Source organism: Chaetodon trifascialis, chromosome 7 (genome assembly GCF_039877785.1).
Source record: "Chaetodon trifascialis isolate fChaTrf1 chromosome 7, fChaTrf1.hap1, whole genome shotgun sequence".
NCBI lineage: Eukaryota > Metazoa > Chordata > Actinopteri > Chaetodontiformes > Chaetodontidae > Chaetodon > Chaetodon trifascialis.
The window spans coordinates 27,518,835-27,530,762 of NC_092062.1; the positions used below are offsets into that span (position 1 = coordinate 27,518,835).

The 11,928-nt window shown below is 39.2% G+C and overlaps 1 protein-coding gene across 1 annotated transcript; it reads left to right on the plus strand.

Moving 5' to 3' along the window:
- Window positions 1-620: 620 nt before the first annotated feature.
- tmem106ba (transmembrane protein 106Ba) lies at window positions 621-8,312 on the plus strand. Its single transcript, XM_070965613.1, has 8 exons — window positions 621-797; window positions 3,226-3,436; window positions 4,000-4,063; window positions 4,218-4,377; window positions 4,995-5,135; window positions 5,478-5,527; window positions 5,610-5,663; window positions 6,752-8,312. Exons 2-8 carry the CDS (start codon window positions 3,238-3,240, stop codon window positions 6,870-6,872), a joined length of 789 nt encoding a protein of 262 aa, XP_070821714.1. The 5' UTR covers window positions 621-797; window positions 3,226-3,237; the 3' UTR covers window positions 6,873-8,312.
- The last annotated feature ends 3,616 nt before the right edge of the window (window positions 8,313-11,928 follow it).

Consider the following 11,928-nt stretch of genomic DNA (forward strand, 5'->3'; position numbering starts at 1 on the left):
TGGCTAATTTTGGACTCCATACTATTTCAACAGCATACTGAATATCTCCGTCTATATTTCGTCTTGTTTGTGATGCTTCTAAAATCCTTGTTGCTTTAATCCAATAACTAATCGAACTGAGATGATAAGCTAAATTTTATTTCATTACAAAAGTAAATATTCTCATCTCTGTACTAAAGCTGTACTTTCTTCTTTTAAGTCATTAGTGTTGAATTTTGCCACTGAACTACTGACTGCAATATCAAAAAGTTGATTGAGTGATAATACATTAGTAATAATAATAATAATAATAATAATAATAATAATAATAATGCAGTAATACATAATAATACTAATCAGCGGTGGAGTGGACATGCTCAAAAACAAATCTGAGGAATAAAAATATTTAAATTTGCCTCACCATATTGGCTGCAATAGTACAATAATGCTGCAGAAATGTTGATCAATAATATAACGGGGTGTTTCCATTTACCATATGTTAGTTGTACTTAGTTGATAGAGCAGAGCACGGGTGTTTCTACAGGAACCACAGCCCATCAGTGGATTTATAGTGATTTTATTTTGTTTTCTATGAGAGTTTGAGTCACTAACGATCGTGTAGTGTTCCTGGAGGTCTAAGCGTGTCACCGTGTTGTTTTGGTCCGCTCGGTGGAAGCCGATCTATCCCCAGCAGGAGTCTGTCCAATGAGGAGAGGAGGGGGCGTTCCCGTCGGCTTTCTTCTTCACTGGTGTGCAAACCACAACTAACAACGACGGTGCTACTGATGGCAAACAAGTCAGAGTAAAGTACACAGCAGGTAAGACGTTAGGCAACACAAACATGACGTGTAGCTTAGCTTAGCTTCAGTGGTGATTAATGCTCCTGATGATGGTCCGGAATGTTCTACAGATCGACTGTTGGTTCTTGCGATTTGTTCATTAAATGTCAGAATAACGCGACGACATGAAATAATGACTGTATTTAAACAGTGATGTAAAGACTTAAGTGTCGCTCTCCGCATTAATGACGGCGTTAGACGCGTTTTGTTGCGGCCGGTACGTTCTGTTCTCGACTGAGGCTCATCACCGCAGTATGGCGGCCTGGTCCCTGCTCTGTGCACAGCGTTATGTGGACGCAGCACACATCGTGGACGGTGTCTGAGCTGATGACAACCTGCGATCCGTCGGCGACATCTCGTTATTTTTCATGCTGTGGGTCTCCTGGTTCCTGCGCACACAGTGTACCGTTAGCAGTGATCAACAGCAGCAGCTGTGGCCTAAGAGCAGTGGGTGACCCGATTATTCTCACCAACATGGACTGGGAGGCATTTAGGGACACATCTACTGTGCAGCAGAGGTGGAGAGTAACGCAGTAAAAGTACTGTACTTAAGTACTATTTTGAGGTAGTGGTACGTCCATTCTCTGCTGCTTTATACTTCTACTCCACGACATTTATCAGACAGCATTAGTTACTAATTACTCTGCAGACTAAAATTTTTCATACAAAACAATCATATGGTGTTTGTTGAACTTATAAAACAAAACAATTCAGCATCATGTTTTATTACTTCATCATGTTGTGCAGAAAATATATTGAACTACCCAACAGTACATAAAATAGTTCAAGTCAGCTCTATTTGGACCATTATCACAGTAAAATGCTGATTCCACATGAATGCATCAGTAATAATAATCTAACATATAACAGTATAATGGTGAAGCATTGTGAGTTCTCTTGATTTAGATAATAAGTTATATAAGGATAAGGTGCATTCTTGTGCTTCAGTAATATTACTTAATATCAGTGCAGGACTTTTACTTGTAATAAAGTATATTCTCAGAGTAGTCCTGCAACTTTTACTTAAATAAAGGATCTGAATACTTCTTCCATCACTGATGAACTACGTGTGTTTACATGCATACGAGCATCCTGGTTAGGTTCTGCACATGTAAACAGCTAACACCAGTTTCAGAAACCTGGATAAAATCTTAACCTGGTTTTCAGAAATCTGGACATACTACCTGGAGTACTCCAATAGAAACCAGGTTACTGCAGCATGTCATCATCTTATCCAGGTTTCTGAGCCATCTCACAGTGGCCGAGATGGAGATAAATCAAGACACACAGGCAGACGATCACAAACCTGGATGCTGTTATGACCACGTATACGGGCATATGAATAACCAGGCTTTTCAACGTGCACATAAACGCTATGTCCAGAATGCAGGCACACGTAAACACACGTAAAAAATATTAATGCTACAGTACATTATGTGGTGGAAGAATTCAGACCAGTAATTTTCAGTATGTAAAAGTAGCAATACCACACTAAAACTACTGCCTCTGAAATGTATTGTAATAAAATTATAAAGTAGCATAATATGGAAATACTTAAGTCAATTACAAGTACCTCAAAGCTCTTCTTATGTACAGTATCTGTGTGAAAGTAGTTGGTTACTTTCTTTATGACAAGTGATTTAAATACCACAAAAATATGAGGCTGCTAAAAGCTGATTTTTAAGACATCTGCCACCAAAATATTTGTTTGTCATTTTGTAGCCTAACACAAATTGTAAAAAACACACTGAGATGAGTGTCTTACAATAACTGTTTTAAATAAGCATGGCTTTTTTTTTTCTTCGTTTTTTTTTTTAACCAATAATGCTGTTACTCTTCAGATGAATATAGGCATACAGAAGGGCCTGTTAAATCCTGGTACTTAATATAGACTTAAGAAGATTGATGAATCAAAGACAATCAATTTTTTCATTCGTTAAGGCCTTAATGGCCAAGAAGTCACCTAACTGACTCGGCAGCAGCTCCAGAAAACATACAGAATATAAAGTGATGGTGTCCAGTCTTTTAAGAGCTACAGTAGTGCTACGATCGTTGTAGAGGGATATTATACAAGTATTAAGACAAAACTGCAAACTGCTACATCTTTGAGAATGTTCAAAATTAAATATTGGTGCTCGTATAGAGAAAGAAAAAAACACATTGAATATATGTCACAGTCTCGTCTCACTTCAAGTCCCAGCAGAATTCAGTCTGAAGTATAACAAGAGGTTTTCATCGTGGACAGAGGACCAGCTGAAGTTTGTTCTCCTGGGAAATGTTTGCTGGAATCTGTCCCAGTCCAATTTCACATTCAAGCGGCTCTGTGGCATGTGGTTAGTCAGCACATGCTGCTGCACCTACGCACGCCAGTTCTCTCTCCTCATGCTATCTTTTGTGTTGTGTGCAGACAGCTACAGCTATGGGCAAGTCCCAGTCACACTTGGCTAAGCACAAGGACGAGAGTCAGGACGCGCTAACGGCTGATGGCGAGTACAGAGACAGTCAAACAGAGGAGGATGGGAAGAACGGAGACGTGTCTCAGTTCCCCTACGTGGAGTTCACCGGACGGGACAGCGTCACATGCCCCACGTGTCAGGGCACCGGCAGAATCCCAAGAGGTACAATTTTCTAGATACAGGCAGTCATTGCTCAATAACCACCATCATTATAATTTGAAGTCTGCATGCAGAGCAGTGCTCTTAAAGGTGGGGTGAGCCATTCTGGAGAAACACTGCTGATGTTTGAACTCAGCACCCAAACACAGATACCCCTGCAGTGCTCCTTCAGAAGCTACAAGCCTCCTGCGCCATTCTGACCTTCTCCTCTTTGGCTGTTTCTCAGCCATCTCTCCTTCTTCACAACACTATTACACATTAGCATGTGCCAGATTTATCCCCTCTTGTTTGTTTCCCATTTACAATATCAGATTTTTTTTCAGTGGACACACAGAACAGGACAGCTAGCAGAGCTTGAGGAGATAGTCACTGAATTTGACGAAGCCTATTAGATTCGAATGGCTGCCCTCACCTTTAAAGCTCCTGAAGACATAGTTCAAAATCAAACTATTTCTCAATAATATTATATATTATTGAGCTGCTTAGTGAACGTCTGACAGCATGCTCCTTACTCAATCCAACAGTAAAATGACACAGCTTTACTTTCTCTTCAAATTACTCAACAGGCCAAGAGAATCAGCTTGTGGCTCTGATTCCATACAGCGACCAAAGGCTCAGGCCAAGCAGGACGTAAGTCTGCAAGGAGTCAGTGCTCTTTTTAAAGAAGAACTGTCTGATGATAAGCTGCCTGCATGATGAAACTCAATGAACACACAGTAGCATGAGAGACTTTGAAGCCATCAGCTGGTTTCAGGGTCTCACTTCTCTTTTCTTTCTCCTCCAGAAAGCTGTATGTCACGATATCAGTGGCACTGTGCCTGCTGCTGTCTGGCCTCGCGGTTTTCTTCCTGTTCCCTCGCTCTATTGATGTCTCCTATGTAGGAGTGAAGTCTGCCTACGTCTCCTATGACCTGGACAAACGAATTGTCTATCTCAATATTACAGTAAGATTGACTTAAACCTGTAATAATTCCCTGCAGGAGAATTAGATTTTTTGGCTTGTGTGCAGAATTAAGTTTCTGACCAAACCTTAAAGCAGCTATAATCAATATTTTTATGTTAACAGTGGATCACATGACTTCATGTACGTGCTGCTATAGACACATAATTATCACTTAACTCTGTTGTTATGCCTGGCTCTAATCTTAGAAACCTCATGAAGTCGTTGTGTTCGTTTTCTGGCCCATGACTGAAGTGTTTTGGTTCACTCTCTGTGCTCTCATCGCTGCTGGTTTTGGCTGCAGTCGGCAGCTATTCTACTTCAAAAGACTCTAAAAAAAGCTCTGTACAGTTCAGGTAAAATAACAAACAGCAGACTAGCTGGTGAATGCTGTTGAACATTTAGCAGCTGAACACCACATATTTCCATCAGGGGTTGATGGAGACCAAAAAAGACCTAAAAGGAAAGTGAATATTGGACTTAGGTCCACTTAGGTTGACCAGGTTTCCACTGCCAAAAAGTGGGCAAAAGAAATCAGTTACTGCAGCTAGTAATAACATTTTATTTTTCATCCAATGCTCTACTGCCAGAATCTCACACTTTTTATCTTTTTCCTTCCAGAGCACTCTGAATATCACCAATAACAACTACTATGCCATATCTGTGACCAACATCACAGCTCAAGTACAGTTCTCCAAGACGGTGATAGGCAAGACCAAGTTCAACAACAGCTCGGTGATCATACCGCTGGATGAACGGCAGGTAGGGTCGAATACACCTCACTGTACACACACAAAGAAGGGCTACACTCAAAGAACTCTACAGAAAATCAATTCATTATAGATTGCAGAAAATGGAGTGGAAAAAACCCAGTGAAATTCAGATGCACTTCAGTTATGACTGCAGCTTACACTTCCTACACAACAGCATTGTCACGCCTACAGTCACACCGTGAGGAACCTTCTACCACTGCTCGCTGTTGGACTGCTGGCCACTGATCAAACAGCATTTAAGACAAAACGGCACCAAATTCCATTAGTTTTTGTTGTAATTAGCATAAATGTGTTTTCTAGTTTTCCTCTTCATAAACTGTGTTTATTGCAGATTGACTACACAGTTCCCACCACCATCGCTGATGAGATGAGTTATATGTTGTAAGTATTTTGCTAGAAGTCAGAAATGTTCTGTTTACACTTGGATCATTTTAAATTAATCACTTTTTTTTTTTTTTAACAGCGACTACTGCACCTTGTCAACCATTAAAGTTCACAATATAGTGGTCATGATGCAGTAAGTATGACGCATTTCTTTCTAATATTTCTCTTTATACTGCATGTGATATACTGTCTTTATTTATCAGGATTTTTATCCTTTTCATACATCAATATAAATTTCAACAACTCTCTCCTCCACACTCACATAGTTTCACCCACACACACTCAAGAGCTGCCCAGAAACAGCACAGCCTTCTGCTGTGGGGCTCTGCTCAGACCAACAGGGGATACATGGACCTTTGAGTGCCTTGCTCATTTGCACATCAACACTGGCATTCAAACAGATTTAAATTTAGCAAAGCAAACATTTTTTGAGATGGTATACTTAATCCTCTGTGGTCAAAGCCAAATAGCAGCTTTCGAGCCAAGTAACATTAGACTGAATCCCAGTGAAAATGGGTAAGAAAAGAAGCGGCTAATGCCATAAAGCCTATTCTTGCATTTCACTGGTTTTATATCTAGAACAAAAGGCGCTAAAGGCTGATTGTGAGTGTCTGTTGCAGGCTTCAGTTTGATGCACTTAACAATAGCTGAATGCATCAAAACGGTGCAAAAGGGTGATTTATTCTGTGTCTAGACATTTTGGAAGGATGAGAAACAGAAAAGAGCACAATTATAACATAAATAGAGCTGACAAATGGGATAAACAAAAGTATTTTCGTTGAACAATTAATCATCGACCAATTAAAATGCTTTCTTGTCATATATGTCGAAGACCTTCCTAGTTCACACTAGCCACACTGAGCTCACATACGTACATACCAAGATAATGTAGTTAGCCAGCCTGCAGACTGTTCAAGATTATGAATGTCATGGTCATTGATCATTAATGTGAAAAAATTCTTAGTTTTAGCTATTTTTTCCAAATCGCCATTGGTGGTTCTTGGGATCTACTCTTTTAGACTTAAGTCAACCAAAAAGTTCTGCCCCAGACAAATACTTGTAATCCACTGAAACTCAAACTCAGACCTGTTCAAGAAAGCACAGTTTCTCATTGGCTCGTCCCACCCAGACTGTCCACACCACTGTAGGATTCAGGACCGACACCTGTGCTCGTCTCACCTTGTCTGACGCACAACGGTCGACTCTGTGGCTATTTTTCAGGGTGACGGTGACGACGTCCTACTTTGGCCACACGGAGCAGGTCTCCCAGGAGATGTACCAGTATGTGGACTGTGGGGGTAACACCACCTCCTTGCATGGGCATGTGCAGGTTTACCAGTAAGGCAAGCAGAAGAGCCCAGGCATCACATGGTGCTGCAACTGAGGTTCTGACGGAGATAACTGAAAGAAAACTTTGCTCAGTGACAGAATAAAGGACAGGGACGTAACTTTTCTTAATTAGTCACATGGCTCATCCATTCTTAAATTCCTTTTGCAGGTCAAATGCAATATTTAGAGGAGTTACTTTGGCTGGTAAAAGCAGACAATCTTACCTGCCACAGCTAGAATTTTGCAGGATTTGCCTCCAGGTTTGTGGTCATTTTTCACCCTGGTGCCAACAAAGCATACAGATATATTTTAATATTCACATTATTGATATGCATTCCAATCATGTTTACACTCCTCAGCAATTAAATTAATAAGAATATTGTATGAGTGACACAGGAATGCTGCTGCAACTACTCCTTCCCCCGAATACTGTACACCACTTTGAACGAAAAATGCAACTCCAAGATTTTATTTTTTTTGACACCATGAAAACCACTGAGCTGTTCTTCTTCTTTCTGATCTCTTTTCATTCCTTCCTACAACAGCCTCTCTATTTGTTTCATAAAAATACGATTCTTGATATTGTATGGTGCAATATAGATTACGTATTAGCTTATGTCTTTCTTTTTTTTTTTTGCTCAGATTTCCTTATTTTCAGCTTGAGCAGAAGTAGTTTAAGTCTTCTCTTACTTTATCTATCATTCAACCGAGTGTTTTAAAAGCTAATGTGACTACTATGAAGACTGTTACAGTGTATAGCAAGTTATAAAACTACTTTGTAAAAGGGATAATATTTTTAGCTTCATAGCAAAAGTGGGAGCATTACAGAGGGCTATAAGATACAGAAAAGTGGAAATGTAAAATATGTGCTTTCCTTCTGGCTTGCTTCAAAACATGTTATATCAAGAATAATTGCTGGTGTGAGAGCACTTTCTTCACTTTAATGAGGTTGTCCTATTTTTGTGGGCTGTGGTGTCATTCGCATTAATGTGTTTGCTATTTTAATCCACTCTGCATCTATAACTTGTCCCATGAGTTGACTGTTCTTGAGTTTTGAAACACTGACTTCCTTTTGTCACCTTTATCATGGTATCATTTTGGACTGGCTGATGATTACCAGAAGTGAATAACACCATAAGCATTCACTGCACATTCACATTATTTCGGTTGTTTTTAAACAGATCATGTGAAGTACTGAATGACTCGTGTCTGACAGAAGATGCCCTAAACGTGAATTATTTAAATTGTTTGTGATAGCACAGGTCAGATAAAATGCTATAATGCAACTGTTAATACAATGTCCACTCAGTCATCGTAAGAACCCCATAACGCAGATCCAGCCCTTCTTGATATCTGATGACAGTGTTGATGTGAATACCTCTGTTACTGACTCTAGCACAGTGCTGTGTTTTTCATGCATGAAGCTGAAAATAAAATCATGACTCATTTTGAAGTTTTTTTTCAATTACTTTGCCGTCTCTGTGGAGTTCTGCTAAACTACAGTATCACACACCTCTGCTGAAGATCCCCAAAACTGTTATTTCACTGCTGTTTAGTTACATAATTTATCATTTATGACATGAAACTGTCTGTAGTCTGTACTGACTTTGTGATAAAAACGATCTAGAAGTGAACCAGTAGTTCAGTGTCAATCACACCAAATCTAAATCAAGCTTTTGCTTACATTATTTATTATTATTTATTTAGGGCAGTAAAATGTGATCACCATTTCTGATATCTGCATGTTCATTGTGGGGCTGCAAGTAACAATTATTTCTATTATCACTTAAATTTCCTAATGTCTTATTCCACCAACAATCCAAAGCACAGATATTCAATTGTTGATGACACAAAAACACATATTCATAATTGAGACATTGATTTTATAGCATTTTTGTAACAACAATTAATTAATTGTCAAAATAGTTGCCAATTAATTTTCTGATCTATTGATGGAACGAAGAGGAAATACTGTTAATGCCATGAAACCAAAATCAAAAACAGAAATGTGTTGGAAGTGCAAACGAGATTTGCAAATTTCATGCCAACCTGATTATTGGATTTTAGTACAAGTCATACTGAGAGAGTGCAGTGGTAAAAACACAAAAGGGAAGGTGGAAACAGTGAAAATGTGGCCAGTTACTGTCTGTATAGGCTGCTCTGGACCAACCTGTTAAATGACACAACGGACCAGCTGAGAGGTCCCACCACTAGAGGGCATACAAGTTTTTTTTAAAACAACAATCCACTTTTGTGGTAGTAGCCAGTACACAATCACCTGAGGCTATGAAGGGTACCGTACTGCAAAATAAATAAAGCTAAATGAAGCTTAATTACTAAATATCTATTAATTGGTCTGACTTTACATATAAACAGCATCCAGATTAAAACTTTAACATTTAATTGTTTTCCCAAATAATTTTCTTTTCATTTTTTGTCCTCTGCTTTCAACAATAGACCTTCCTGGTTGTATTGTATGTCAATGTGTTACTCGGTACAGACTCTTATACTCCTTGCTGGAGCTACAGTAGAAGCAGAGGTTGTCTCCAGTGTATCATGGTATGTTCACATCTGTTGCACTCATTTAAACACCAGTTCACTTCCTCTCTGAGATCCAGGTCAGTGGTTTGGACCACAGCTTCACTGAAACACATGTGGCAATAAAATACATAAATAAATAACACACGCATGCACAACCAGAGAGAATCATCAGTTTTCCCTTTGTCTAAGCATGCACTGCAGTGTATTCATTTCCTGTATGAGAGACAGGCTTTAAAACAAATCCCAGCCAGTATATTAGTAGGAAAATATGTTAATAAATAAATATTCTGCATCAGTACATATCTGTGACGGCTTCAAATTAAGAGATTATTGCCCAACTTGTCTGTTTAGTCTATAAAAACTGAATATGTGCTGATGTGACATTAACATATTTTTAATTCTGAAATATCAGTTTTATCATTGAAAATATCAGCATTTGTCATTTATATAAGTATCTATGTTTTTATTTTCTTGTGTCCTCTGTTATTTTCACCACATACCATAAACTAAGCCAGCCTATCCTTAACCATTGCTGATAATAAGGGGATAAAGTACATTACATTAATGAATATATCACAATGCTTTATCACTGTGCAAATTAGCTAAACACAAGAAAACAGTCAAATTACTCTGTGACTGTATACTATACGAGTTCAGCTTCACCACGCAGTCAAAAGTTCACACCATTTGTCTGGATCTAAACTGAAGTTGCAAAGCTTTTTCTCTCAGCCAAGACTGGACAATTTTCAACAAACCAGCTCTTGAATCAGTGCTTGCTGTTTAGGTCAGTCCACAAATGAGCTGATTTTGTAGACGCTTATTCAGAGTGACTTGCATGTGCAAGCAGCAGAGATGATTGAATGTCTTGCTGATTGTTTCTTAAAAAGAACCAGCGACTTTATAATCAACAGTCCATCTGATTACTATGCAAACTAGCCAGTATGCAGAACTTTGCATCATTGCAGGTTCTGACATGCAAAAAAGGGCCACTGGCTTTATATGGAAAAATAGCAAAAATCACATTTTTTGAGCAAAAACAATTTGAATCATATGGAAAGCTACTTTCCTGTTCGGTTTCACTGTAGAGGCCCAGAAGAAACGACAGGCACATTTGATTTGGTTGTGTTATTGCCATTACAGCAGACCTTCCCCTCACTCTGCAGCTCATATAGGCCAAGCACTTCCTCTCACCAGGTATAAAAGGAAATTGCTTTTCCACATGTGCTTGACATGAACTCATCCTAGAAAAGATCTTGCTTTCTGAAAATAAGCTAGCTGACTCCACACCAAAAGTTTTTCCTGCCTGTGTTACTCAACTGGATGAACAACATGATGACTGTTCACGTTTACATGATGAACACTGAAAACCTTTTGACAATCAGACAGGAAATCGACTCTGAGGGTCAGTTCAACCAAATTACAAAACTGTGTATTTTCTCACTTACCTCTTGTGTTATCTAGCAGTTAGTTTTGGGTTAATTTGAACACATTTTCAGATATTTAAGATTTCTGCAATCATTCCAATACAACAGAAGTGAATGAAATGAACAAAAATTAAAATAGCAAAGTTACATTTAAAACACTGTTTGAGGATGTCATTTTGGGCTTTGGGAAACACTGCTGGACATTTTTCACTGTTTTCTGACATTTTATAGACCAAACAACAAATTGATTAGTCAAGGATGAACATAATGGTTGGTTGCAGACCTGCTGTATATGAAATATCGGATCTTCATCTCAGTCTTTTATGGCTGCACCAATCCATCCTTCTGCCTGACATATTTGGGTCTTCTGTTGAGAAAAGTTTTTATTTCCATCAGACTTTAAAATAAAGTTTTGTAACTTTTACCAAAGTTCGTAGTGACTGACCCAAAAATGAGGCTAGTCGTAGCAGAGGATAATGCCGCTTGTTGTCTAGGCGGAGCCGAAAAACGTTAAGTTAGCTAACGTTGCTTCATGTTTTGAAGCTATAGCATACTAGCAAGAGCTCGTCAGTTAAACTAGCTAACATTACTCAACTGCTGTTTAACATACACTTAACCGTTTGGTTTGGCTTTGAAGTATATTTTGCATAGTTGGCCAGTTAGCTTGACCAACGCTCCTATTCTGTTAGGAGAAAAAAGTTACGGCAGTAGCGTCTTAACGTTAGGTTAACGTAATTTAGGTTAACGTAACGGTAGCTTTTAGCTAGCTAGCTAGCTAAAAGCTACCGTTACCGTTGAGCTTCGAGAAAACTGCTTGGAGAAGTTATTTGAGAAACGTTTTTGACTAATATATGTTATGTCGACTTTACCTTCAACTAGTTCTCCGCGTGTGGTCACTTTCAAAAGTTACCACACCGCCAGAATCTCTAAATGGGCCGGCCCCGACACCAGGACGCTCTCCCCGCCCTGCCACGCCCCGTCCGCCTCCCCGGCACGAACCGGGTTGTAGTTTCGCCTTGAGCAACAGCGGGGGCGACCTGGAGAAGTCTCGGTGCTCGTAAGAGGCATTCACCTCCATCTGCGTCCACCGGCTGTCTTCTGCTT

Coding starts and splice junctions, on each gene's coding strand:
- tmem106ba (XM_070965613.1), top strand. CDS start 3,238: ATGGGCAAGTCCCAGTCACACTTGGCTAAGCACAAGGACGAGAGTCAG. Junction 5,136..5,477: donor TACCGCTGGATGAACGGCAG/GTAGGGTCGAAT, acceptor TGTTTATTGCAG/ATTGACTACACAGTTCCCAC. Junction 5,528..5,609: donor GATGAGATGAGTTATATGTT/GTAAGTATTTTG, acceptor TTTTTTTAACAG/CGACTACTGCACCTTGTCAA.